Below are 22,942 nucleotides of genomic sequence, written 5' to 3'. Positions count from 1 at the left end.
GCGGAGGGAGGCTCCCCGGCCGCGCCCCTCGGCGCGGCCGGGGAGCCTCCCTCCGCCCGCCCCCGGCCCCGCCGCCTCCCTCCGATGTTTTATTTTAAGTAACGTGTTTTAGAAACGGGTGACAGTGAGGATTAAGGATTTTACTGCCCTTTCCCCCCCCCAGCACCGACCTGCCTCTTTCATCTCTTTATTACAGCACCCGCACCGCGTCGCAGCACGCTCCAAAGTAGCCGGCTGCAACAAGGTCTTTCACCAGCTCATACCAACATACTCTTCACGCCAGTACCTCTGTTGCCTCCTCCTAGTCTCTCCACACCCAGGGCGCACTCTCTCTTCTCCCTGCTTCTTCCTCCTCTCTCTCACTTGGCTGCCCAACCATTTAACAGAACCAGCCACAGCTGCACCTTATCTACATCAGCCAACCCACCGCCCCTGAAGCCAGCCCACAGCTGTATATTATCAATGATAACGAACCCAGCTTCATTCCTTTACACTTCCCCCTTAATATTTCATACCTTATGTTTTTAACAATTATTACAACCTTTTTACAAATACATTTTTCATACAGCCCTCTATAATTCCTCTACAGCACCAGAGCCCTTCATGCTGCGTGGGCCCCCAGTGTGTTCTGCACCTCTGACCTCAAGGGGAGCGAGGCACTGGTGTGGGCAAGGGACTGGGAAACATCGGCAGTAACGTTTCAGCTGCAAATGCATTTAAGTAGATGGCGTGACACCTTGCGTTACCTTTGCTGTACGCTATTAGATGGAGGGTTGAAATCATACACGTCGGGGTCTGAGATCTTATTGACCAAATGGAATCTACCCAGAAAGGAAATCAATGAAAATCCATTACTCACGCCCCACGAGCTCTTCCAGACACCTAATGCATTGTGAGAGCCAGTGTTATTTTACAGACTATGCAGGTTTGATAGGAATTATATAAAAGTTAAAATTGCTAAGTGCAAACCGTATACAGTGGTTCTTGTTCTGTGTTATTAACCACACATTAATCACCTGAGATATGCTTACACCTACATTCTGCTTCCAGCAGCAGCAGCTGAACTTCTGCTCTTGAAAGCAACTCAAAACTCTTAACACATGGCTTCAGGTTACTGAATTACAGCTCGATTCTAGTTAGGAAAGCTAGTCTTTGGAGCTCATATTTTTCAGGAGCCAACTCTAATTTCATTTTGTGTTTATAGATTTTGAACATAGATTAGTGTTCCTGGATTTTGATTTCAGATCCTCCTCACTTCCCATTGTTATTATTGTATTTTAAAGTCGTATGATGCTATTGAATCAATCTACAAGGGTACCCAAGAAAAGACTCATGACTGCTACTGTACTCAGTGCAATTTTTTTACGCAAGTAAGTTCCTAAAACTGACCAAACCATTTTATAGTTATCACTTTCACTTCTTAACTCCAACACTCATAACCCTCAAACACAAAAGCAGAAATTTGGCTGGACAACTATTAGGAGTGTGATGGACAGCAGTAGAATAGGTGTTTCCTTTTCTGAAAGGTAGAAGGTAGCAAAGTATTTTTTTCTCTCTGCAGGCCTCTAAATTTATGTCAAAAAGTTGTGTGGTCACAAAGATATAGATGTAGAAGCTATATAGATATAGCAGATAAAGAACACAAGTTTTATTTCCTATCCTCCTCTCAAAACTGTCTTGGTGATAAAGGAAACACTTCTTTAAAAAACCCGCATAAATACCCCACTAAACAGAGAATGTAAAAGATTACACATATGTAAAAATGCGATTTCACAAACTAATGCCTCCGCATGTTCTCTGTCTGCTAACGTGCACATCAAAGGAGGCAGCATTAGATAAGCTATACTGAAGAGAGGGAAACAGACTGGCGACTAGGTAAGGAACCTCACAGAGCAAGGTATGACACAAGTCATGCAACATTTGAGAATACTGTGGAAATTATACTGACATCAAAGGTGCTAGCCTTTGATTTAAGAAACTTCCTTGATTTAAGCATCACAATCCATACCAATGGCTGGCCCCAGCACGCAGGCTAGCCAAGCCCAGCAAGCAAAACCCACAGCCACGTGGTTTACTGCTCAGCCACGTGGTTTACTGCTACACCTGATGTTCTCACTGTTTCCGTGCATACTCATAGATATGTTTAGAGGTTTTTCTATGGTTTTATTTTGCAATCTGAGATGTTTTATTAGAGTTCTTTTCAGGACAATTGTTTGAGCTGTGATCCAAGCTGTCTGTCCTACATGCAGGATGGTGGGAAGAGCAGTGAAAGCAGCCTTAGTGCTGTAGCACATTCTCTTGTGTCTTTTCTGGAAAACTGAGTTGTAGCCTGAGTAAAGAGGAGTTCTAACTGGCACCAGTGAGTATTACAACCTGAACAAACTTCCATTTCATGAGCTTGAGTGTGGATGAGGCAAATACTAAGACAAAGGCCCAAATCAGAGCACAGTTAACTTTCAGTATAGCAAAAGTTGGAAGTATTTTAACAGCTGTGGCCAGAACGTTTGTGACAGTTCAGACTTTACTAAGTAAAGGACCCAGACATGACTCTCTGCAGCTCAGGGGAAATAATTCAAGGCCAGATTTGAATCCAGTGAATCAGCTGGAGAATTCTCAGGTCTTCAGTGCTGTTTACTAATTATGTGTAATACTGGGAGGAAAGCAGTGATTTATTATTTTGAAAGAGTGGGCATATTGTACCACTGGTACATGCAAGAAGAAGTTAAAAGGAACAGCTGTTCCACAGATATGAATGGTATTTGTTTAAAAAAGAAATCAAACATCAATACAAGTTATGTTCTTAATCCATCAAAATGGTAGGCAAAGAGATGAGGACTCAGGATAGCTTAGAATATATCTTTGACTTTCAGTTTTCACCCTGTTACAAGTTAGATGAAGAAATTAGTAATGATGGAGCTTCTTGCATAGGGAAAATTTGAAGGTAGCCATTCCTGAGATTAACCCATGGGACTCATCATCACAGAGGACCCTTTAAACAGACAGCTTAATCTTTGCTTCCTCTGCTGCAGATCACAGCTCCTTAGGGGTTTGCTCCATATTGTCATGGTGATGAAAGAAAAAGTCTTAAAATATCACATCACTAGTTAATATACTGTACTAATAAATAAAACAGGCTTGAATCCATTCTCAGGCTCTGAGGGCAAGTGGCATGGTACATCTTGTGGCCTTTTAGTTAAACTCTCTACTTCCAAGTCAGGGCAGCCTTGTCCACACTGCCTACTGCAAAAAAGTCCTGGCACATGCTATCTCCAAAACAGTGCCAGGGGCACTGCTTGGGAATATGCCAGCTGGCAGGGCCTGATCCAGGCCAGGGAGGCTGCTGACAACTCAGCAGCAAGGACAATCACAGGAGAGCACTCAAGCTTGTGCTCTGGCTCCCTCCAGTTTGGTGATGGGGAAGCTTGGTGACCACTGGACCCAGCTGTCCACACTGCTTACATGTTTACCTTCTTCCTAGCTATGCTCTGCATCACGCCAGCTCACTTCAGGCTGCTGTGGAGCAGCTAGCCTCAAACAGTATGGGTGCACACAAATCCATGCCAGTCAGCCTTTTTTCCCCTCAACAGTGTAGCTATTCTTGGCTTAAGTGATGCTTACTTATTAAACTGAAAAGACCTTCTTGACTGCAGAGAGTCAGCAGACCCCATCCACTTTTCAGCATCTTATCTGGGCATGGCATTGCTTACGGTTTTTCGAGAACAGCCTTTGTAAAGTCTTCAGCACAAGGGTACACCATAGTTATGATTAAACCAATTACGCTAAAGTAGTATTAATACTGGAGCTAAAAGAGATAATTCAGTTGCTGAAGTTACTAAAATATATAAAGTGCAAAGTGTAAATGCAAAATTACCTCAGTAATTTTATATCTTGTTGAATTTAACAGCAAGAACTTTGGTGGGAGTAAACAGGTCTAATTTTGAAGTTTAAAAAGTGCCATATTTTCCAGCTCTGAATATGTGCCTGCATTTTTTTTTACCAGTTAGACCTGAACCAAAGTATTTTGGTGATAGAGTTTGGTTTCAGCTTGGAAAATCTTATTTCGTGTTTATCTTGTTCAACTACAGAGATATCTATATAAAAAGTAGGCAAATATGCTTCCCAAATGTTACTGTTTGTCAGAAAGTTACGCACTTGTATTTCTTTTATCGCACTAAACACAAAGAAATAGCAGGAGAAGACAGTAAGATGCCCCGTGCAGTGCTTGGTGGTGGGATGCTGAAATGACGGCGCTTATGCCCAGCACACAGCCACCCTGTGCCGCTTGGCAGCCAGAAGGCCCCAGAGGCTGCAGACCCTCGTGGCTTTATGGCCCAGGGGCAAGGGCTGGCATAAAGATGCTTCTCAGGTATGCCAATTCATTTAAAATCTATTTTTGGTTTTGATTCTGAAATGATCAGCTAGGAATTTTTAATTTGCATGAATGTAGAAATTTGACTCCATTTGCTTCACTAAAACCTGGCATCCCCTGAGGGTTGTTTGTGTTGGGTTTTTTTCCACAGGTTTACAGCTTACATTGTCATAGCCATACATCATATTGTGAAGTGGTACAATCTATAGTGGAACTGACACTGTAGTTTGGAGATTAAGAAGTCTGACGTGTTTCATGTTTCCTAGGAAACCTTAGACAGCCTGGAATCACCAAACTGTATTACAGTCTGCAGGACAACATTGCTTTGGATGTACATTGGGGATCTGTCCTGGGATCTAGCCTAGGCCTTGGGTCACCTCTTGCCTGATAGATTCATAAAAATCTAGCTGACCCTAAAAGACAGATTCTGAAATACTTAACAACTTTTTCTATCTCATCCCAGTTAAGTGGCTGGGTTATTTGTGACACTTAAAACTTTACTACAGAAACAATTCAAGCCAAACAAATTCTCTATGTTGGACTTTGACATTGTCTGTACCAGGCTTTATGCACCGGAAAGCTTTTAAAGCTGAAACTTAAAGCTCCGTAAGAGGAAACTAATCCATAAACCCATGTTAGAATGAAGGACAGACACAATCAGTCAACATAAACAAGTTCTCCAAATGTCAGTTATTTAAGCCTCCTTATCTTTTGACTCATTTGAATAAAATACATTTTGTTTCTTTGAGAGAAAAGTTCTTTCTACAGAGGGATTGAGAAACTTCAGTGCAATCAACAGCACCACCAACAAATAAACACTTCTTTCTGGACTTCACTAAAGAAATCCAGTTTTATTGTTAACAGGAATTTCATATTTTTCATAGAATTGTCATGCAACAAAAATACAAAAAGTATAAAATTTCTTAATGTTCCCTAAGCAACAGTAAATTTGATCTTGAGCACACACGTGGTCAGTGTATCAGATAAAACAGCAAACTCAAACTATTATTTAAGCCTGTGAGAACACAGATGTGCTTGTACATGTAGGTGAAAAAACAGTTCTTAAAAATTATATAGCAAATTGTGTTAATTATGACTTCCAAAAACACAATGCACAGAATTTTTTACCAGACTTAAAGAATAATCTACTGTTATTATGAAACTTAAGCTTTCATCAAGAAGCACGGCATCTATTATTCTTTCTGCACAGAAACATTATTTTTTAAAAAATCGCAGCTATATGTTAATTCCTAATAGATAGGGAGGTTTTCTGACCGGTTTTCTCTATTTCCATGCCATTTCAGTACTTGTGAAGAACATAAAAAATAATTGAAGGAAATCTATTGATTGATTGAGTCACCATTTTACTGACTGACTGAATACCGAGCAAAAATGAACTCCAAATCAAATATAAGAATAAACGTAGTTTATTATATTACAATATAACAAAGGAAAATAGAATAGAGTATGGTAAAGGGAAACAGTACTAGTTATTACACACAATGTGATAGAAGACCAATAGGAGCAAAGCAACAAATCATTACTGCAAAGTGTTAGACTAAGAAAAGGATACATCACCAATTACCACCTCAACATCATCCAGGCCCACACTGTGGCTGGGAAGCCCCATAGCAGCTGGTGCCAGTCTCTTGGTACCTGGGAAATTCCTACACAGTGCGTCCACCTGTAGGCAAGGTTTCTGGCCCAGTCCTGGAGCTTCCCACTTTTATATTCGGTGAAAAACTTGTGAACTTTTAAGTTCATGCTAAGTGTAGGCGTGCACTCTCATGATTTATAAGACTCACACATGACAGGGATGCTGGCCAGACATCTGAGCGTGGTGGAGTTACCATCATGACACAGCTGCACATGGTTTACCATCTGGATGGTCCTGCTCATGTTTTGCTTGTTCATGGGGCTCAGGACAAACACCACTTGCTCATTAAAGTTGTCCTTGAGGTGACTGTCCAAGTTAAACAATTCCTAATTAAAGATAAAGACTTTTTCATAAGCACTGATCAATTTAATAAATTTTCACCACAGTCATCTTCTTGGGATTCTATAGAAGTTCCTCCCAGGTGTTAGCACCCTGGAATCCTTGGAAGGAGTTTATGTACAGAAAAAATTAATACAGACTCAGTACCACTCATTTCCCCGTGGTTTAGCTCCAACATAAGGACTATTTAACTGAATAGTGCACTAACATACTTTGTCAAATATCAAAGAAAACCACTTCTGATGATGTATAATAGATGATGTATAATAGAATTCATTTGTTAGTCTAATAATTTCAGAAGAAAGACTGTAAATTTTTGGAAGGATGAGAACACAATTGCTTTTAACTCTGTTTTGAACATAACAATCAAGACTATATGGGGTTTGGATGATGAGGTTTCTGGCTCTCCTCTCTTTGCAAAATGCGTTTTAATTAGTGGCAGTTTTATAAAGGGAATACAAGACAGGTATTGGCCACAGGGTGCCTTGGAAAAAATTCAAACTGTAAACTATAGACATCTAATTAGGGTTTAATAATAAAAATGCAGTCATACAGTACCTTCTATCAAAAGTGCTTTATAAATTCTAATTAAGCTATGTGATACAATTCTCTCATTTTACACAGGTTGTTTATTATTCTGAACTGTAACAGCAGCACCGACAACCTAAGCAACCTTCTCAAGAAGATACAAAAAGCGATGAAAAATAACCTCTCTGTCCCTTCTTTGCCAGTGTTTCCATTTGTACCAGAAAAACATTTTCAAAGGTCATCAGCCTTTTTTCCCCTTCATTCACTTGCAATTATAATTTTATGGAAGAGAAGGTCCATTCAAAGCAGTTTCAGTTCCAAGCCCCTATATCTTGGTACTACCATTACCCTTTTTGTCTGTAGATTTAACAGCTTATTTGTTGCTTAGGGAGTTAAAAGTTTCAAGTTAACAGCTTCACTGCAAATGTATTTTTAAAAAAGCGTCTTGTCCCGTGTTCAGACATTATTTGTTTAGATATCTGGGCAGTGTTTATATCCCAGTGCTTTGTTTGTTTCCTTGTGGTGTTAAACAGCACCACTCTTGAGATTTTACTTCCGAGTCAACTCGGGTATCATGAAGGATGCAGAGCCAAAACATCTTCCACAACAAACGCAGCTCAGCTCTCCACGCCGCCCCCTCAGCAACCTGGGCCGGCAACTCAGCCAGTGCCCAGGGCCAAGGAACAGACAACCCAGGCCGCAGCCCCGCCGCAGCCCCTCCTCGTCCCCAGCCCCACCTGAGCCCACGGAGCAGCCCGGCAGCGGCGGATGGCCAGGCCAAACCCGCCCAGCCCGGGGGGACGCCGTGCCAGCGACGGCGCTCCCCGTCGAGAGAGCCCCACAGCTCCCGGTGCCCAGCCCGCCCCTCCGCCGAGCCCAGCGCCGCCCCTCCGCCGCCGGGGAGCGGGGCCCGTTAAGGCCGTCTCTCTAACCGCCGCGCTGCGAGGACAGCCTGCCGCTGCAGGGCGGGAGCACGACAGCCTGCCCCCAGCGCGGCCCGCGACCCCAGCGCCGCAGGGAGGGCGGGATGGAGAAAGCGGGCGGGGGGAGGCCTGAAAAAAGAGCAGCGGCGCCCTCGCCCGCCGCGCCGCGTCCGCCACACCCCTCCGCACCGCCAGAGCCCCGCCTCCCCCGTGACGTCACCCGCGGTGCGCCACGCCAGCCCAATCAGGAGCCGGGGAGCTGGCGGCGCCAAAGCTGTAAAGGGCGGGGGTGTAGCCGCCAGCTCGGGGAGGGGAGTGGGCTGGGGGTTCCCTCTTGCCCCGCCCCCGGGGCTCCCCCGCCACGTGACAGGGGACGTGGCCGCCTGGTCAGGGGGCGATGCCCCGTAGGAAGGTACCTGCGCGCGCGCGGGAGGGGGGGGGGCCGCGCGGGCGGGCTGGGGGCTCCGGCGGGCCGGGCGCGGCGGGTGGCGGCCGCCCTGGCCTCCCCTCGGGGCCCTGCCGGCAGCGGCGCTCTGTGCTGCAGCCTCGCTGTGCGCCCCGGCCGCCCGCTGCGCCTTGCGGCCCCGGTGTGAGGGGCGGGCAGCGGCGGAGCAGTCCCGTCCTGTCCCCGTCCCCCCCCCCCGTCCTCATACCCGATCCCGCAGCTCGCGTTGCACGTCCTGGCCCGCCCGGGCCCGGGCCGGCGGCGTAAGGAAGGCAGCCAGCCAGTCGGGTGGCTCCGCGGGAAGGGGGTCTGGGCGGCGGGTCCTGTTCCCTGCGCCCTGGCCGGGCAGGCGGGGGCAGGGCCCGCCGAGGTCAGCCTGCGAGGACGCGGCTGCCGGGGGGGCGGCTCGGCGGAGGCCACGCTGGGCTCTGGCTGCGCCGCGGACCCCGCAGGAGGAGGGTTCGCTCCGGCTTGTTCCGAGGCACGACGCGTGTGCTGGCGGCCCGCCGCGCTGGGGCGGGGGGCGGGAGAGCGGGTCCGCCGCCCGCGCGGTGTGCTGGGTTGCGCAACGCTGACCATCGCCACGGAGTGGAAGCACAGCTGTACTGAGGGGAAAATGTGCAATACAGCCTGGTTTTTAGATGACCATCGGGGACAAAGTGCAGGGAAAGTAAAACTATGAGAGGAAAAGAGACTTGTCAACGTTGCCTGGCTTAATATTCTCTCGAGTAGCTTCGCTGCCTGGTGCACGAGTGGGAGTGGAGGGAGGAGAAGCGCCCGGCGCTTGCTGTGGGTCTCCTCACACTGGCGGTTCGCTTGGCAGCTGGCGGTATCTGCAGGACGGCGATTCGGGTGCTGCCTGTGACTAAGTGCTTGTGCTAATACTGAGATGCTGCTGAAGGGCAGACTGCAAGTGTCATTTGCGGCGTAAATACAAATCCAGTTCAGATGGATCGGGATTCTAAAACCTTTCGTTTTCTATTTAACGTACGAGTACAATGGTGTGAATACACCGATTTTAAAATAATCACACTTGAAATCGGTTTTCACGGAAGAAGATATCAAGTTTAAAACAACATCCTACATTTAATTTACCTTGTAGCACTGATGTGATACGTATTTTCTTCTAAAACTTAAAGTTTTTGACCAGTAAAAGAACTGCACGCTTCGACTGCCGAGGTTTAACCAGCTCTTGTTGCAATGTGATGGCAGCTTTTGATAATAGTACTTTCTTTTGCGGACGAAGATAATGTTCCTCATTACTATATCACTGGTCAAGTGAAAAGACAGCAGTCTTCTCCACTTGCTGACTATTAATTAAACCATTCAGAAAAACAAACCAACACAATACATAACAAAATAGCATGATACTGTTACAGTATCCTAAACATTTTTGATAACTTAATCTTGCAAAATTTTTTCTGGTTTAACCATTTTGATGGAGTGAAGATTTCAGTCTTAACTGCTTGCCACCAGTTATTGACACAAAATGCATTTCAATAGTATTCTTATTCCTTGAGGGTGTTTATTTTTTTCCTCAATGTAGGCTTATAGTAATTTATATTCTTGCTTAAATAAGCTTGTATAGGTTAAAAAAAATCCTGACATTCAAATGGTAATGTTAAATACATATATGTATCAGTCAATGAGAATAGCCTTTCATTGATTAGTAAACATCGTGAACACAAAGAAATGTTTTAAAACAGTGTTCTAAAAATATCAGTCTCCTATACCAATATCAATAAGAAAAGTATTTTGAGATTTTTTTTTTTCCTCTTTCCCACATGCATGCTGACAGCTTGGAGGGAGGGATGCCAGGTCATTGTGACTATGGTCATACAGTTTAGACTTTTTCATGAATGATTACAACTTAACGAGGTCCTTTCTCAGGTTCATATGTATTCTTGCAAATTGCCTTTGGAAAATATACATACTGGTTTTCATAGGAATAAAAAAAATAACCTTGGCTTGAAAAAAATATGACTGCAGTTTTAATTCTGTAACCTTTATTTGAATCCTCACTTGAGGGTTTCAAATGCAAGGATGTTTTAATATTAAATTAAAACTGCACTTTCTATCTAGGCAGGAAAAACAGTAATTATACTTTCAGGAGCTCAGTAGTGTGTTCAGCTGAGTTTTGCCGAAAATGAGATGCATGTTTTCAAACTGAGTTTTGTGCTATCTTAAAATTGTGCTTTTGAAGCCCAACACTTCTTCTAGTTTGAGTACTTTTATGTGAAGTCTCTTGAGGACGAAGGTGAAAGGTGCGGATGGTTATTGGTCAGTGTTTGGTATTTCTGTGTACTTTTATGCAATGGTTCCCTTTGTTTTTAAAAATATGAAAAGTCTCTGGAAACTAGAGCTGTGATTTTCAGCACTATTGTTTGTTCTGCTCTGTTTGGGAAGAATGAATAATTGTATCTGAATACTTCTGAGGTGCTTAAGTGACATGACTAACATGGATTTGCATGTCAGTAGCAGGAGGAGTTCATGTAGTAGAACATTTTATTATTATATTTGTCCTTCAGCTAATGTTGCTTTTAGTGTTAGAGAAGATGAACCGTCAAAGAAATGCCACTTGTATATGAAGTAGATAATATATTGGTTCATGTTTTCCTGCGGGTTCATTCTGTGGTTTTTGGAGCAGCCCCAAGAAAGTGGGATTGTCTGGGGTGTAAAGGGCTGTGATATAGTCCCAGTGATTTAATATAGGGTATTTCTGGGTAACAAGTATTTGGCATAGTTAGTGATATAGATCAGTTGAATGGAGGTGTTCTAGATAGGAACATCTATTTAAAAATCAGATCCAAATCCCTGGCCCCATATTTCTTGTATTCTGTTGCATAATCACTATGTATATTTCTTGAATTTTCAGAGAGTCTCTCCCTTTTCCTCATACCTGTACCCACGTAGGCTGACTTACCTTTATTCTCATCGGAAATAACTAAAGAAGTAATGGGAGAAGGATTGCTTGCCATGCTTTTTACGTGAAGGGCTTGATCCTAATTCCACTGACACCATCAGGAGTGACTTAATTTTATTTCACTTCTTTAGAAGGGGCTGCTCCAGTGACAAAATGCAGTGCTTCTGTGAACAGAGGTCTACAGACAATTTCAACATGAGGTAGCCATCCTAGCCTCCCCTTTTTTAACTCAGAACTTCAGAGGTCATATTTTGTCTTCAGATGCTTTACACAATTCACAAGATTATTTGCCTGACTCTTTGTTTTGTAATAAATCCTGATTTTTGCAGTACACCAGGTGTGTGTGCTCTAGCTCTTTTGAGCCCAATTCAGTGATACATATTTTTTTAATACCAATACCTTGTTTCTAGACACTTCATGCATAACATTAATAAGTTACACAAGATCTTTTTTGTGTGCCCTGTTTTTATGCCAGAGGAAGAAGATGAGGGTTAACCTTGTGACTCAAGATTAAGAGAACTCACTGTTGCTGCATTTCTTTGGGAACAGCACGGCCTTCAGATTAGCTTAATTATAAATATTTATTCCTGAGAAGCAAGTTACTTAAAATATTAGTTTCTCTGTTGCCTTGAAGCAGGCTGGAGTGGAAGCAAAGAGCCTTTAAAACTTTACATTTCTGCATGCCAGCTCATGCATTCCTGCAGAGAGGTCCTTGGACACCAGACCTCTGGGCCAGGGTGTCAGGGAGCAGCAGACGCTGCAGCTCTGCAGGGGAAGGGTGAGGGTGGTCTCCCCAGCAGAGGCACCATCCCACCACACCCAAAGGTGAAGAGCTGAACAGAGGCCCCGCAGAGCTGCCTCCAGATCACACGTACCCACTCCTGGGCCTCGCAGCTGGCCTCCCTGCTGCTGTACTGCATTAGTAATTTGAAGCACGGTGACACTAGCTGTATGTGGAAAGTATGGTCACCGTGTTTTGCTTCCGTTCTTTGCATTGTAACCTTCAGCCAGAGGGAACCCTCTGGTGTTGGTGGTGTCCTTGAGAATTTTTCTCCTGAATTGCATGTCTTGTAACCTCCTATCTATGTATATCTGTAACTGCTATTGCACACTGTTCATATTTTTAATAAAAATACATTTGTGTGCTTTACATTTGTATCTGCACATAAACATTATTTTACACATGTTGAAATGATATACTTTTGCATGGCATATTTTTCTTTTAAAAATATGCTTAGGGTGGGTGTGTATATATGTGCACCCATACATGTGCATGCATGCAGTGCTGCTTTGACAAACCTCCCCTTCAGTAACTGTGGGTTGAAGCTGTAGGTCCACTTTCCCAAGTTCACTTCAGTTATTTACATGGAGAGATTGAAATTGTCAAGGAGTTTGGGATGTGGGTAGCTGTCTTTAGGGTTTGTTTTTTCATTTTTTTTTTTTTAAGGTGGAGTAGGATGTGGGAAATGGTGGAAAGGTATCTGCATTAAAGGCATGGAGCTGTAAGTCACTACTGTCAATATCGACAATCCTAAGTCCTCTTTCTCTTCCCTCCAGATGGTGTCTGTCAGAAATTTGCAGTAGCTGAAGAACATCTCATGTAAAGGGTGTATTTCCTTACTTTGTTGTTCTGGAACTTCAGGAACTGTGTTTTTCTCAGTAACTATAGTGGCTATAAATTTCTGTGTGGTGGTAGCAGAAACTCTCAGATTTTCCTGTATCTGGGGAGAAGAAAGTGTGGTGAGATAAAGAGGTAATTATCCAGAGCTGCCAGCAGTACTGATGGTTATTCAGGTTGTAATTAAACTGCCATGGTGTCAAGCAGCTGCAGGAGTGGTCCCACTGGTCCTTGTATCCTTTCTTCTGCTGCTGTGCCAGCTGTAGGTAACTAGTGCTTCTTCCCAAAAAAGTTTTCTGGCTGTTTGGTTCCTTGTCACAGTGTCTGCGCGGTCTGGCAAGTGCCAGGTGCTCGGGGAGAGGGGACTCCAGTTACTTCTGATTTGCCATGAGACCACCTGCACAAAGACATCCCTGTAGTGCTGCTCTGAAGACCTGAGCAGCCCTGCCTGTATCCAAGCTAGCAAAGTGCAGGATTAAGTAACATTCTTCTTCATTAAGTCATTAACTATTAAAATTTGCTTTTTGCCTGTCACTGTCTAGTGCCTCTGAAGGAGTATTCCAGCTATTTGAAAGTCACTCCCAGTGCCACTTCACGTTGCACTCCTAATGATCTAAATGTAAGCGTAACTATCTACATCCTCTAAGCATAAAACCAGCTATTTATTCTACTCATATTAGTCTGGGGTTTTTTAATCTTGTCAACTGTAAGTATACCCTTCTTATATCCATCGTAACCCTTCTTACTTAGGGAGAGGCAGTTAACATATAGCTTTTATCCTGCCGACTTTTATATGGTATCCCCTTCCCGAATCTTGTCAGTTGTGCGCCACTGGCTGTACCTCAGCTGTCACGTGTGTTTTGTTTGTCCCCTGTGCCTTATGCTGTGCTCCTTCTTCACTCTGTTGGTATTGGACAGCATACAGAAATAGAGGGATTCTGTGTGTCCGGGGATTTAATGATTTTAAGAATAATGTGGATGAGAAACTTGAGAGAGTAGTTCTCTAGTGCTATGTTCATTAGGCTTTCTAACAGCAGAAATATATTACAAAGCCTGTTTCATGTAACTCTTTGTGCATGCATTTTTGTGGCTTTTTCACTTATTTTGCAATTGTTTCTGCTTTTAATTGACTATCAAAAGCAGTGTATTGTAAAGTTGCATGCAAGTTGTAGTGCTACTGTTGGCACAGATCAGCATTTTTCAGCACTGGATTGTCCTATTTAAGAAGCAAGCTTAGATAAACCATATTTTATACTGTAAAGTTTTGTCTGTGAAATGGATCTTGCAAAATCTTCCAGAAGCTATGAAAATCGACAAAAAACCCCCCTAAACTAGAGCCATGGCATGATTTTGAGCCTTGGTGCACCATTGGCTGTACAGTCAGCTCTGAGCCTGAGAGAAGTCATCCAGCCTGAGGGACATGCAGGTGAAACAAATGTCTCCAACTAAAGTGAGGTCTTGCTGTGACATGTTGCTGCAGAACCAAAAAAATGGGCCTTGATGTGTTTCAGTGGTTAATATTTGCCCTGTTCATGCTTTCTGCTGTGCAGAAGTACTTACCAAGAGCATAGCACAATGTAAAGGTTCATGTCTAAGCACTCTGGACATTGAGGCTTGGGCCAGCATCTTCACTGGGAGGAAGGCGAGGTTTAAATTCCCTTCATGTCATAATATTAACCTTTCTTGTTTAAACTGCTGTAGCCGCCTTACTTGATATCATGTCCCTATTAAAGCACTTTGGACACCTTATACCACATAATATTCAAGATTTTACTTTTCATTTATACTTCTGTGGGGGTTGTTACATGGACAAAGTTCACGTTACAAAGTTTGACTTTGGTGATAATGAGCTCTTGTAGTAGCTGCTTTGCAGTGTCAATACCCCCAGCAATTTTAGAAGAGGCTTTTAGCAAAGTCAATTACTGTCTGAGGAAACTGACATTTGTTTTACTGTCATCATTTGACAATAGGTCAGGCTGACTGAAGGGGTGAAGATGCTGTTCACTGCTCACTTTTGAAAAGTGCTTGTTTCATTCTTGTGAGCACTCAAAAGGTCTAGAGGAAACAAATATGCATTATCAGTTACAAAATGGATAAAAGTTGCCAAAGACCTTGGTGGGGGTTTTGGGCATATTTTTCTCAGTTCAAAGTATGTATGGTTGAGCAGCCTGGCTGAAAATATATGTGCTGATTAACATAACTTTGGAGTAGTTATTAAATATGGGTAGGAACTTTGTTACTTGAGAGAAAGTATATCAGAAGAAGAAAGATGTATTCAGGCAGATAATGTAGTCAACATATTGTAAGATAAGTTTCAGTAACATAGCGGGCTAAGATGTTTGTTGTGCTAAATATCAAATTATGTGTGTAAACTGGTGTAGAATCCACAAGATAACTTTGGATATAACAGGCAATTCTCTCATCTTCAGCTATTCTCAGGCGTGAAAATCTACTGCATGAAATTAGCACTGGAAGGCTAGTCAGCATCCTGTTTCATGACTTACTTAAGAGTCCAAATGACTTCCAGCATCCCACATAAGGGGAAGGCATCATTCATCTACTGTTTTTTGTGAAATGATTATAAAGCCAAATGTAATGGAGATAAACAGAAAGTAGTGTACTTCCAAAAAAATAAATTTAGCTATGGCATTGGTGGTGGTGTTATTATTTAGCGTTGCATAAAAAAATGGTTGCAAGTATTCAAAACTTTTTTTGCTCAGGTCATTAAAAATTGGTATTTAGGTTTGTAAGTATTCAGAAAATACTTAGGGGCAGTCTAGATTAAGTACAGTTAACCTGAAAAGAATTATGTGTACACACTGTTTTTAATGGATTTGTTTTCCTTTGTAGCGGAAGCGATTTTGGAATGCAGAATGTGCACGCTTCCCAGATGAGACACTGCTACAGCTGAAAAAATCAAATGTCAGGCCATCAGTGGCTGCTGCTTCGATTTCCAATGCATGGCTTAGGTGTGGGGATGGTTTTCAGAATACTTCAGTGCTGGAGGTAAAATGCTGGCTTAACGGTGTAAGAAAGAGATGCAAACTGACAGTTAAACCAATTTCCATGCTTGACTGAGTTATAAGATGTTGCCCTTTTTTTGTGTTGTTTCCCAATTAACAACATATTGTTATAACTGTCAAAGTAGACAAAAATGGAAATAAGGTTACATAAGAGCATTGTCTTAGCTTGTTAGTGTAATTTTCCAAGCTTACATTAACATATTATGTTCTAGATAACGTTTATCAGTTTGAAAATTTCAATAATGCACCGAAAGATGCAAAAGTAATTTCACATTTGGGATGGAGTACTGCATTTCCTAAAAAATATGGAACAAAAAGACTCAAGTTTGCTTCTGAAGATTTTTTTGCTAGATCTAAAGAGTATGTTTGCAATAATGAATTCACTGTAGAAAATCCTGCTTTTTGATGACCCATGCAGATGTGGATCTTGGTGCAGATGCTCTTTTAGATGATATATCTAATTATGCTTATTTTTTTGTGTTTGTGTTGGTCTTGTTGGTCATAAACAGAGATGTTCAGTCAGCTCTGAGTGAGAAGTGCTCGGTGCTGAAAATCTTCAACCAAGTTGCTCTCTATTTCTTCTGGTACTTAGCAGTCACAGTGTAGCATGGCTTGTGTGATTTAAGAAAATTAGAGACAGAGCCACTGAGCGCTTCTTTCTGTAACTTTGAATAGGGCACATGCTTTATCAAGCGTGCTCTTCTTCCCTGCTTTTGATTCTTAATGCTGAAAATACTGGCTCTTGTTCTTTGCAAGGTTAGATGTGATTCCTGTCATAGTTACAGTAAGTTTATGTTTCCCAAAACAATGAAAATTAAGCTTTTATGTTACTATTCTCATGCTTTATTACCTTATTCGTTATACTGCAGTCTAGTAGAAGATAGAAAAACTAAATTGAAATTGTGCTACTAAGTTGTGGTGTACTCAAAACAGTAGTTTTGAGTGTATTACTAAATGTTAAAACTGCCTTTAATGTCTTGGTGATTGAATCTGTCTTTTTTTAATATAGTCCTTGAGACCTACTGGTAAGAAATCCAGGATTAAGAAGCATCTTGGACCACTGTTAACATCTGCTGAAAGCGCAGCGGGTACGTTATAACTATTTCATGTTAGCATTGTCAGCAGATTGCCACTTTGTTTTGCCCTTTATCAAGGTAGAAGCTGGCTCAAAATACTGCTTGCTTTCTTCTGTTATTGTCATCAGAAGCTAATTTTGATAAGAGACACAGTTGTGATGCTATTGTGATTGGGCTCCTCTGTTCACCTAGAGTGCCACAAATAACATTCTGCAAAGCTTCAGCTATTGGTCTTGAACAGGTGAAAGAAGCATCACCAATGGTGTCTATAGTGTGTGTTCTAGCAGGAAGAGGATATTTAAATTGTCCACATATTTAAGAGGAGGGAATGTAAAGCAACTCTTAGATGCCTAGTTAGAGGGTAAAATTATTTACTCTAATGCTAGAGACAGACAAGCAGGCATGAGAGAAAATATGTATTTTCTAAGAGCAATAGATAGAAAAACAGAATTTTGCCAACATCCTGCTTTCACAGTCTTCTGTATGCACCTGAGTCTGTTTAATTTTGTGATTTTTAAAAAAGAACTCTAGGCATAATAAACAGGAGGAGGACTTACTGACTCATTCCAGTTCTTTCTCTTTTTGAGTCCAGAGGAAAGGAAAGAAAGAGGGGGCAGTAGTTTCTTCAGTCTTTGTATTTCTACTTGCTTCAGCAGTTGTGCTGCTTCTGTTGGGGTGAAGTAGGTGACCTGCTGGGCACCTTTTGAGTACCTTTTAGGGTTCAAAAATCACACCTTTCTAGATTTCTGAAAAAAACCAACCCTAAAACTCTGTGTTGCAGGAGGAGATGTGGTTATGTTTCTCTTCTGGGCCCTCCTGCCTAATTCCAAACCCCCAGTAATTGTCTGACTTCCCATTTACCTAATAAGCTTTAGATAGTGGTAGGAAATGGAAGTTCTGCCTTCCTATGGTTGCTAATTCTGTGTGCTCCATGTTAAGTATTAATCCTTTTCCTCTTGCTTTTGTTATGAAAAATTATGGAGAAAGGTATTTGGAATTTAAATGTCTCCCTTCAAAAACGCGCCAGCTGTTCTTTGTTACTCCTGAAAAGTTGAATTTTTTTTTCTCTTGGGATAAGACTGGAAAGTAATCTCTACTGATGGAATACTTTTATTTGTTTATTATTCATTGTATAAAGTCAAAGAAAGCCCAGTCCCAGAATTCTAAGGACAGTCTTTATTTAAACCACTTACCATTTTAAAAGAGCATGTGTGAGAGCATTAGGAGGGCTGTGTAGAGGGCTGTATGTCAGACAGCCATTACTTGTTCTTACTCGGCCAAAGGACAGAACGATAGCCTCCTTGTATAAAAAGAATTGTTAGCATTTATTGTGGAGAACCAAAATGAAAATAATGCATGCATGTATAAGAAATAGGTGTGAGTTAATACTCCAGTATTAAACTCTGAAGCCTGGTGACAGAATTGGTAATGTTTTTTCCAGTTAAAAAATAGTATAGTTTAATTTTTAAGAATTTAAAATTCAACAAAATTACATTTCTGTAACAATCTTAACACTTTACAATTCTTTTTAATAGGATCTGCTGCCGCTGAAAGCTCTAAGGAAGCTGAGGACATAATATGGACCTCTAGTGGCAGTGATTTTTCAGGTGATGAAAAGAAAACATTGATTCCAAGGTCACACAGCAAAAAAGGTCATGCTTCCAAAATAGATGAGTCACCTAGCAGACATGATTTATTGTTAGAGGACAGAAGTAGTGAAGGTAAGTTCAAATGCAAGCAGATTTGTCAAGAAACCTTCTCTCAGCTTCAAATGCTGTAATGAAAATACTCTGAGATCATTCTGACAAAATGACATGATCTAATCCTATTTTGGTTAAATCACTTCTTTCATCAGTTTCATCTGAGTGTAGAATAAGTTCTTCGTATAAATTATGTACAAAAATTTTAAACCTTGGCGTAAAGGAGTATAGTTTGGCAGTTTGTACAACACAGAGTAAAGGCGCGTCAGTTCATTTTAATATATTATAGTTTCTTTGTACCATTTCCTTCTCTGTGCTGTGATACAGACTGAGGTTGTGAACAGCTTTCTCTGCCCACCCTGTTCGACTGGTGATATCGCTATTTGCATCTACTGACTAATGTGGCCGACTTTGCAGCGGCAGATAGCATTACGCTGTGGCGTGAGTTTTTGTTTCTGTACACAGTATTCCTCATTTCCCCTTTTAGCTGTATTGTGTGAACAACCATGGGTTTTGTTTTTAGTTCTTGCTTGCTAATTGATGGAGCAGGGGATGACAGAGGGGAGAGAAATTGATTAAAAAGTGCAGCTGAAGACAGAAAAATCTTGACATATGTACTCTTATATAAGTATTAGTTAGGATATTGTTAGGACGTAATTTCAATGTGAAAAATAAATCAGGTTAGCTTTGTAATAGTTCGGCTATATCTGAAGTATTACAGCTAAACTTCACACCCTGATGTCTAGCAAAGTGTTCAGACACCACTGTGAGGAAATAGACTGACTGATTTACTTCTTGTTTTGGTTGCCACCCTGGTTAAACGTGCTCCATAGGTTTACAACAAAAATGCAAAATTTTCCTCATCTCATCCATATTTTTGTCATTGATTTAACGCTGTCATTGACATATCCGATAGTAATCTTTCGTAATTTCGAGTGATTTTCTTTCCTTCTTTTTGGAATGGAAGGACTGGCCATTTTCTAGATTGCAATCTAATGCTCACCAGGAATCTTTTAACCTGCCACTAATACTCTATTGCACTTGTCTCCTGCAAGTATATTCTGCAGGTTTTCATCTGTAATTATCTTTTTTTTTTTTGTAAAAAAAAAAAGAGAATATCCACAGACTTATTTCTACTCTTCTGAGACAGCAAAATTTGGTTGCTCTGTGCAAATGAAGAAACCCTGATGCATTATGTATCTGCTTGAAGTTACTGAGGGAGTCTAGTTATCTCCTGGTTTTCTTCTAAACCCAAAAATATATTGAAAGCAATAGGGAGTAAAAGAACTGTAATTTGCATGCTTTTTCAAGTAAACATCCTACACGCTAGTTATAGTATTGTGTATGTATATCTCTGTGTGTGCATATATAGGCACAATTGTAAGTGTGGCGACAATAGCCGAAAAAGTATTTTTAAGTGACATGGCCTTCCATGTGAAGTTCACCTTCAGAGGGCTGAGTGTTAGTACTTGAGGGTGACAAGATAAAACTTGATAGTCTTGTATGTTGTTAAGGAATTTATACTGCTGTCACAAGTTACGTGCAGCTTGTCACACAGCTTCAAGAGACCCATTACTTGGTTACCAATGTCTGTGTTTAAAATTTCCTATGAAGCTTTCTCATAGATAGACAGAAATACATTCATGTGTGTGAAAAAGCAGGCAACACCGGAGCTGTGTGTTTATTTCTCTGGGTGACTTCAGAGTTTAGAAGTTTGATGAAGAGAACTAGTGATTTGGACTACAGTAGCACTGCCAAGTCCGGAAGGTACTGCTACAGTTCCACAGATCTGTGTGGATGCCTAGCACGTTCTGGAGGTGCCTCCTTTCTCTGCTGCCTCTCCCCATACATGATTCTTTCAATGTCAGAAATTTGACATGTACAAAAGCAAAACAAAAAAAGCTTTCATCCCTCCTCCTCTAAACATGCTCATTTATACAAAATATGATGAGATTTTTCCTCTCAGTACCCTGTGGCACTTGGACCTGAAGGGTGGTGAGGCTGCTGTGGCAGCTCAGGCTTCCATTGCCTTCAGGAGATCCTTGGAGGTGTGAGTGGACTTCTGGAGTTGCATTAAATACCATCTGGTTATAAGGATGGTGGAAGAACAGTTCTGCATCTTGTTCAGCATCTCTTAATTTATTGTAATTTTTTTGTGGATTTTTTTGGAAAAAATTGTCTCTTTTTTGCCTGTTTCTATTAATTTATCCTAAACAATCCTCTGATGTGTTTAGAGGTTCGATTTGCAGACCTGTGTGTTTAGCCGTGGTGTTTTAGGAGGTGACCATTTTGACTAGCTTTTTCATTTCTCTGTGAGGGTTACCACTAATAGCAGATGTTAACTTACACCAAATTTTCAGCTGTTCCAGCTCACTGCGAGATATTTGCTTAGAGTAGTTAATTCTAAATGAGTACACTTGGAAAATCCAACACGACTGGGCAAAATAAACCCTACCTAACTAAACCCTAGGAAAAATAATAACAAAACTAGAAAATACTTACCTACCTAAACATTTAAATATATTGCCTTTTTCCAGGCAGTGCCTTTGAAATCTATTTTTTGTATGTAGTTTTTATATTTTCACAGATATTGTCTGCTAGTAGGATTTAGCTTTTGTGAGGGACAGGATTACAAAAGAGTTAAACATAAAGATCAGTTGAACATACATGAAAAATAACATTTTGGTTTTCCCAAATTTGGGATAACTGTACTATTACTCTGACTTCATGCTTATGAATAATACATGCTGATTATAATAACTCTTCTTACAAATATTTTGTTTTAGATGAATTGGAGTTAATTGATTGGGAGAAGGATAGTGATTCCACTGATTGGTGTGACGGATCAGAAAAAGATGATAGCTCGCTGGAGATATCAGACTCGGACTCTTGCACAAATTTTAATTCTCTGCTTGTCAAAGAGGAGAATGATGAACTCTGTAAGGTGAGAAACTGTTTCAAGTTTAAGGGGAGAAAAAAAGCTTCTACTATAATTATGGAGCATATTCATATTTGATTGCATTTAATTCAGAGAAATGTGAGCATTTTGCTTATCTCTTCAGAAGGAATTCTGTACATAAGAATTTTTCAAGGTGTTTTCTCTGACTGCCAAACCTCAAAACCAAGCAGTGCCCCACATGTATAGCTTGGTAGAGTTGTCACTGAATCATGGGATGACTGGAGTGGGAAGGCATCTCTGGACACTGTCTAGTCAAACCCTTCTGCTCAAAGCATGTTCATCTGGAACTGGTTGCTCAGGGCTGTGCCTGGTTGGGTTTTGAGTATCTCCAAGGATGGAGACTCAACAGTTTCTCTGGGCTACCTGTGTAGGTCCTTGGTCGCCCTTGCAGTAAACAAGCTTGTGCTTATGTTTAAATGGAATTTGTGATTCAATGTTTGTGCAGAAAGTGATCAAGTGGGTAGGTTTCTCACCAGAGATGTGATGATCTGGATTCTCTACAACCCCTGGATGCCTGTAGCAAGTTGATGTCAATCAAACAAATTTTCTGCAATGTGGTGGGTGAGGCTGTTAACCTATTTCTCTTCAGCACTTTGAGACCTTAGCTATATAAAATCCAGGTGTAGTGAATAGACCATGTTCTGAGAGCAGCTGTGAGGTAAGGGGATCATTACAGGGCTCCCTTTTCAGCGATGAGGATTGCAGAGCTCAGGAAAGAGACAGCAGTAAATGCTGAATCTGAACAGCCAAGATTTGGCACTTTTATTTTCTACAGAAAAAAAAAAAAAAGCTTTATTTCTAGAGATGGCGTGCTGTATCAAGTACAGAATACGTGGCAGAAATGTTGATCTTTGCTTAGTGTCTTACAGTGAAATGACTTGTATTAAGAGGCTCCAGATGTGGCAGGATCCTGGGCAAAGTTAACGTTTAACCCTGGTGCTGGAGGCTGGCTGCACCCGCAGGAGCCTCCCCCGCCACCCCGCGCCTGCAGCGCTGCCGGGGCCGGGGGGGCCGGGGCGGCACCCGCGGGTGGAGCGGGGGGGCCGGGGCCGCCTGGGCCGGAGGCGGCCTGGGAGGACTCTGACCCTTCTCGGAGGAGCCCAGCGAGGGGGCGTGGGGCAGCGGCCGGCGGGCAGCTGGGGAAAGTTCAGCTGGGCGCGGGGCTGGTGGCGGAGCGCTGGCAGGGGGCCGGGGCGCGGCGAGGCTTGGCTGCCGGCGCGGCCCGCTGGGGACACGCACCGCCTCCCGCCGCCGGGCCGCGCCGCACCGAGCCGTTCCGCTGGGCGGCGCTGGGCTTCCGGGGCTGCGGCCAGGCGTTCCCGCGGGCCGCCGGCAGGGGGCGCCGCAGGCCCGGTCTGCGCGGCCCCGGCCTCCCGTGCCGA

At 42.3% G+C, this 22,942-nt stretch overlaps 1 protein-coding gene across 4 annotated transcripts in view; it reads left to right on the top strand.

Annotated features, from left to right (window-relative positions):
- Nucleotides 1–8,120: 8,120 nt before the first annotated feature.
- The window catches only part of SPIDR (scaffold protein involved in DNA repair), a 209,238-nt gene continuing 194,416 nt past the window's right edge, over nucleotides 8,121–22,942 (top strand). For 2 of the 4 annotated variants that reach the window (XM_056330864.1, XM_056330863.1), the window contains exons 1-5: nucleotides 8,121–8,228; nucleotides 15,653–15,808; nucleotides 16,835–16,913; nucleotides 18,437–18,622; nucleotides 21,388–21,545. In XM_056330864.1, the coding sequence (XP_056186839.1) occupies nucleotides 8,214–8,228; nucleotides 15,653–15,808; nucleotides 16,835–16,913; nucleotides 18,437–18,622; nucleotides 21,388–21,545 (594 nt within the window). In that variant the 5' untranslated portion in view covers nucleotides 8,121–8,213. The remainder of the gene's footprint in view (nucleotides 8,229–15,652; nucleotides 15,809–16,834; nucleotides 16,914–18,436; nucleotides 18,623–21,387; nucleotides 21,546–22,942) is intronic. The other 2 variants (XM_056330865.1, XM_056330866.1) reach the window with 1 other exon arrangement.

Source organism: Falco biarmicus, chromosome 3, assembly GCF_023638135.1.
Source record: "Falco biarmicus isolate bFalBia1 chromosome 3, bFalBia1.pri, whole genome shotgun sequence".
Lineage (NCBI taxonomy): Eukaryota > Metazoa > Chordata > Aves > Falconiformes > Falconidae > Falco > Falco biarmicus.
Note: the sequence above shows the minus strand (reverse complement) of the source record. Positions and strands in the feature narration are given on the sequence as shown.